The sequence below is a fragment of the Anopheles coluzzii genome, chromosome 2, assembly GCF_943734685.1.
Source record: "Anopheles coluzzii chromosome 2, AcolN3, whole genome shotgun sequence".
Classification (NCBI taxonomy): domain Eukaryota; kingdom Metazoa; phylum Arthropoda; class Insecta; order Diptera; family Culicidae; genus Anopheles; species Anopheles coluzzii.
Genome location: NC_064670.1, coordinates 45,465,015 through 45,471,014, shown reverse-complemented (window position 1 = coordinate 45,471,014; position 6,000 = coordinate 45,465,015). Strand labels below are relative to the sequence as shown.

General features: G+C 46.1%; 1 protein-coding gene across 1 annotated transcript in view; it reads right to left on the bottom strand.

Annotated features, from left to right (window-relative positions):
• Positions 1-414: 414 nt before the first annotated feature.
• LOC120949214 (uncharacterized) overlaps positions 415-6,000 on the bottom strand; it is a 51,600-nt gene continuing 46,014 nt past the window's right edge. Inside the window, exon 4 of the mRNA XM_040366348.2 lies at positions 415-5,893. Coding sequence (XP_040222282.2) covers positions 4,851-5,893 — 1,043 coding nt within the window. The 3' untranslated portion in view covers positions 415-4,850. The remainder of the gene's footprint in view (positions 5,894-6,000) is intronic.

The window sequence follows — 6,000 nt, the reverse complement described above, 5'->3', positions numbered from 1 at the left end:
ATTAAGCTGGTTGATAACAATGATACGCTACAAATCAGCATTCCAGCCACATAATTCATGCTTAATTGCCGTGTAATTAGATGACTAATTGATGCGTTGAAAATATTCCAAACCACAATGGGCGCGATATGCGATCTTCAAACGGTGCGGTGCTATCGTCGGCGTATGAACAGAGCGGTAAACCCCCTGGAACAATGCGAAAGAGAAATATGTGTGTGCTCGTGTGTTGCTTCTCGATATTTTTGTGCTTAAAGTTGGCGAACAGTTGTCGACATAAAAGTTTCACAAAAGCGTCCCATTAAGTGCCGCTCATGATACTTACCGGGCTGTTGTCGTACAAAACAAACCCACGGATAAATGCAACGATTTTCTCACAATCCACAACAGCAAAAGGCCCTGGAAACGCTGGCAAGCTAGTTTTTTCCATACTTCTTTATTTCTATCTTATTGTTCCTTTGCCATTTGTTGTTTTATTGATTTGTGTTGCTGCGTATGTAGGTGTGTGTGTGTGTGTCTTTGCGCTTTATTAATTTTGTGGTTTGCTTGCTTGGTTTCGGCTCAGTTTGTCTGTCTTCAATTTCCGTGCTATAATGTATGTGTGTGTGAGTGTTTCTGTAGATCAAGTTAGTGAAAAGTGTGCTTATTTCTGCTGCCCAACCCATTAGCTAATGATTGCACAATGCTACGGGATGCTGTTCAAGCAGTGCAACTACACGCAAAAACTGTACCGAAGAGCACGTGGCAGCAGCTTTGGCCGTTGACCTACAGTGCTGGCTGATGAAATGTACTTCCGGAGAAACTATAAACCGGTCCGATTGAAGAATGGTTGGGTGTGTGTGTGTGTGAGTGTGCGCGTGAGGGTGTGTTAGACAACTTGTATATTCAATGAAATTCGTCATGTTTTTAAACGGAAATCAACCGGCAATGGGATAGTGTATGCCTACGGCCTGTACCATTCCAAGGTAAGTGAAACACACACCCACACACTGCTTCATTCCAGCATAATCCTCCTCCCCTTGCAGTCACATCCATCAATCTCGGCTGTTATTTGTGTTTTGTGTACTTCTCTTCCCTTTGCCCTTCATACATTGATCTGCCGGCCCATGTTTGACTACGGGTGTGCATGCATATGTGTTCACTGTGTCTGTATCGATCCATGGTGGTGGTTGCGTTTGCTGGTTGCCCGTTCCTGTAAGGTTAAATCGTTTGAAACTTCAGCCCAGCAAAGCATCATTTGCCGTGGGGGAAGGGGGAGAAGAGTGGTTCATTTTATAGAGCATAAACAAAGCAACAAATCTACTTTTTGGCAGAACGTGTGCAGCCTGCTGCTGGTGCAAGTGGTAACACAACCGTTCTACCTAGCTGCCGAGATCCATGGTCGCGGGTGCCGAGAACCATGCCAAAGGAAAAAAAATACACGGGAAAACGGAAGCAATCGACTTTCTTGCTGAGCTGTTAGCCTGACCTGTCTGGAGCAATGGGCCATCCATCGTCAACTTCCAGCCCGAACTTTATTTGGGCTTCCCACGGGCTGCGTCTCCGGGGGGAAGGTAAGAGTAAAAGTGTAAAAAATGTCTTACCTTCCCCGTGGGGATAGGTACGTGAGATTGCGAAACAATCGTGAACCGTGTGTGCAACGCTATGCACCTTTTACTCTGTTTTGCTGTGTATTACTGTGTATTACGCATACATACGAGTGTGTGTGTGTCTGTGTCTTGTGCAAGAACCTATCCTAATAAAGTCGACATAAGCGTCGCACTGAGCCTGCTAAAATATACAGTATTAAGCGAGCATTCCTCCCAGCCACCAGCCACCACCACAGGAAGGTGGGTTGCTTAGCCCTCCCATCCTGGGCTGTGGTGTTGGCCTGGATTTGGTTTATTCTGTATCTGTCAGTAGTTTTATACATCCACACTCACACACTCACCTGGCTGTGGTATGTGGAATTTGCCTTAAAATCTATTAACCGTTTGTTTGTAGGGTATTGGTTTTTTTCTTCTTCTTTGTTGTTATGAGGGAGCAGCAGTAACCCCTCCACCCCTTAGCCCATACATACAGAGTGTCATTTAGTCATCGCCACCGTTTAATTTGACCCCGTTCGACGTCAGCCTCGGCGTCCGGATGATATCGGTTCGGATTGTGCCTACTTCACACCGAAGCCATCCCACTTGGGGCACGTGGGATTCTCACCGTTTTGTGTCCTTCATACCGCTTAGAAAATTGACTATAACTTGTTTTCTTTTTACTCCCCGCTTTCTCCTCCCTTTTTTGGAACGTCCACCTTCGAGATTCCCTTCTACTTTTGGGTGTGTGTGTGTGTTTACGGTTATTTGAAGCAAATCCGCCACTTCTCATCGTGCTGCATTTGTTTCTCTGTTTTGCATGTGTTTGTGTGTGTGGGTGAGTGTATGTGTATATAGGCGTGGTTTTTAAATACTTTTCACTTAATGTTTCCTTTACCGGTGAGCTGGTGAATCGATGCCGTGAGAAGTATCAGCTAGGCTTTAGGTTGTGTGATTTAGATTATGCTCATATATGCTGCTTCAATCTTAAACGCGTAGTTGCTTACACAGCGGCACAGCGGCACAGCGGTTGGCTGGTATCGTTGGTTGATAGATGTCACGCACGGGTGAAGTCATCGACATCGATCAATGGTTCTGGCCGTTTGTTTTGTCGTCTGAAAGCAGTTGCCGGCTTGAATTTTACCTCATCCCCTACCGGAAGCATTCCCAACCTAGACCGTGCGCTTCTTCCCGTTCTTAGCTTTACTCTACTCGCGAGCTAAATGTTCAATTAAGTCCATAATCAACCATAAAACGATACAGTCAACACAACCAGTAACGGTTTAAACGTACTACAATGTGCTTGCTTCGCCTACCGAAACATGAAAGAGTGCAGTTGTTATTTTTGTTAAATTAATTCTCCAGAAAACCTATGCTGGGAACGAATGGCGCCGGTATTGTGTTTTTATCTTCTTTTTTTTTCCTTCCTTCCTTCCTTCCTCATACGTCGGTGGTGGCAGCCCGTTTAGCTCACTTTCGCGTCCCTTTGGCCTTCCGCCAGTATATAAGATATTGTCATTTTCTATTGCTTATATGTTTTCATAGAAAACTTACGTTAACATTTCACTGTCCGGCGCTTCATCATCGACGTCCCACGCGTTCTGTAACGTGGCTGGTAAGCGTTTGTCACGAAACGTACCAGGAAATAGTGTATGGAAATTTGGACAGAACTGGGCAAGCTAACCATAAAACACTAAAGATGAACAAAAAAAAAAAAACCAAAAACGGGGGACATTTATGCTGTTTTGTTTGCAGTACCATCCCCAACGATACATTCAGCTGCCCGCACATCTCCCATCCCATCTGGTCTTGGTGCTACGCGTCGTGTTATCTTCGCTATTAAAAAACGTCTTTAAAATGTTTATTATTATTGTCATAATTTTGTTTGTCTTTTGTTTTGTGCATTAGAGATTATAAGACTACCGTGTGCGTGGGATGCCGCTTCCGGTGGAAGGAAAAATTCAAGCTTCCCTCCTGGGGAGAATCAACAACTGCATTGGTGTGTTTTTGAGCATGTGCGTGTGTCGAAAGGGAGCCGCTAGTGAACGTTTGCACCTTTCTGATCATGTTGCAAACTGCTCGCAACGATTGGAATCGTGATTTTCGCCACCAGTTTGATATGTTAGCTTGGTGTGCGGTTAAACAGGGTGGTGATTTTGCTCTGGGTTCAGTGTAGCTGCCTTAACAGCAATGGGTATCGTCCGCCGAACGGGTAAGCCAACCGCGCTGCGCTGCTGTGTAATGAGATTATGTTCCATTTGCCTTATTTGATAACGATCTTCACCTGCCGCTGGGTTTTACTTTTGTGTTCTTCCCAAAATTTGTAGAATAGTTTTGGGATGGTAATTGCATAAGTGCCATTATTTAACATTTTGTATTGATTTTCTTTTGTTAGCATTTGTTTGTATCTATCCTTCTTCTTTTGGTTTGGTTTTGCTTTGCTTTTATATCGATTCTTCGTATAATTTTTCCATTTTTTGTTGTTGTTTTCATTCGACACTTTACTTCCGTGAGCATCATTTCCTTTCTCCCACTATCGGTTTTTCATCTTCTTCATCCTCTCTTCAGTAAATATATATTGTCTTCGTCTTCTACTTGTATTTGCATTTTCTTTCTTTTTTGTTTTGTTTTGTTTGTGGTTTTTGTATCAGTGTCTGTCACCGTTCGCAACGCACTTTACGGCGCAAGGATGGAGCTGGCAGTTACAGAAACCGTCCATCCTTTCCATCGTCCATGGGACCTGTATCTGTTCGCGGTCCGTGGTGCTGTGCGGTGCATTCCCCCGCGTCCCAAAACCCCATCCCAGCGCGATCACACTCGATCGATAGCAACTCATCGTCAGCCCTAGTCTTTGGCGAGAACAGAAACAGTTGCCAGAAACCGGATGATAAGACCCCGGGTGCGATCTACCGTGAGGACGCACCAGAGCGTCCTGTCAGCGTAAACCTCGCTGCCAGTCGGGAAAGTCGTAGCACAAGCAAATACGTGAAAATGGATGGGCATAAGAGAGAGAGAAATAGAGAAATATGGATAGAAGCTTAAAATTGGAACACTATGAATGATTGAATGATAGGAATGAAAGAATGAGCAAACCATTTCCGTTTTTAAATGCGACACATTGCTATGTCGACTGTTGCTTCTTTTTCTTGTTTCAAACAATTTGTGCGCTAAAAGTAGTGCAATTTAACTAAAACTGAAACTAAAACTAAAACTTTAGAGAGAGAGAGAGAGATAGACAGAGTAAGCAGACTAGGTGAAGGGGAGACAGAGTTTTTTAGATCTCGATTCTTAAGGCATCGGCTGGTGATTCAGTAGATTGTTGTTGACATGGCTGCTGGTGCGACGTTTCGGTGGTGCACTAAGTCGCCGATCCGTGATCGCTACGAACGGCAAACGCTGACGCTTCAACCGTCCGTAGCCAGCGCCACCTACCGGTTGGGGCGATGCGACACGATGATACACAAACTGGCCGGCCCGGGAGGATAGTTTGTAGTTGGGATGGTGTCCATCCACCGGATGACCACCACCACCGCTCGCGATGGTCGGCCGACCGTACAGCAGGTGCGATCCGGCACCGCCACCATCGTCAAAGTCCTCATGATCGGCGCCGTGCTTCTTGTCGTAGATGATGTGGATGCCCTCGCCGGGCAGTGCGTTTGAGTGTATCGTCGAGGACTGGATCGTTTCCTGGATGTAGTTGCGCTGCAGGCCCTGGGCCTTCGCCTGATTCGGTCGCTGCTCCTCGAACAGGTCCTCCTCCATCCAGTGGGGATTTTTCCTACGATGGTACTTGCGCTCCCGATGCTTGTGCACGCTGTAGTCGGACAACGGTGCGATCGTGCCCTCGAGCAGATCAATCAGCTGCTTGTTGCGCCGGTTGTACTTCTTGATGTACGGTGGGATGTTGTCCGGTTTCGTTTCCGTCTTGAGCGAGGTCATCACCTTGTCGAAGTTGGGCCACTTCTCCTGACTGCTGTGCCCGTTCAGGTGCGCCATGATGTCGTCGTTCGTTTCGAGCTTGTTCGAGTTTTCGTAGTAGTTGATCTGGCCCTGGTAGTCCGGCTTCAGGTCCTGCATTTTCTTCCAGCGCTCCCGCTCGCGCTCCAACATTTTGCGGCGGTAGTAGTCGTGGTGAAAGTTGTGGTACGGCTGATGGTACAGCCCGCCCCGGTGGTGGTGAGTGTGCTTGAAGTTCTTGTGCTTCTTGTACAGCTTCAGCCGGTACGATTTGGCCTTCTTTTCCATCTGCTCGAACAGTTCGTTTTCACCGTTGTCCGAATCGGTGCCCGCTGCCGGACTCGCGGTTGTTTTGCGTGTTGCGATATTATTGTCTGGAAAGGAGAAGGTGTCACATTAAGGTAAATTGTGTAGAAAAAAGTGTAATGAAGAAAACGTGAAATCAAAATTTCTTTGAACAATCATTTGACAAGTCTTTACA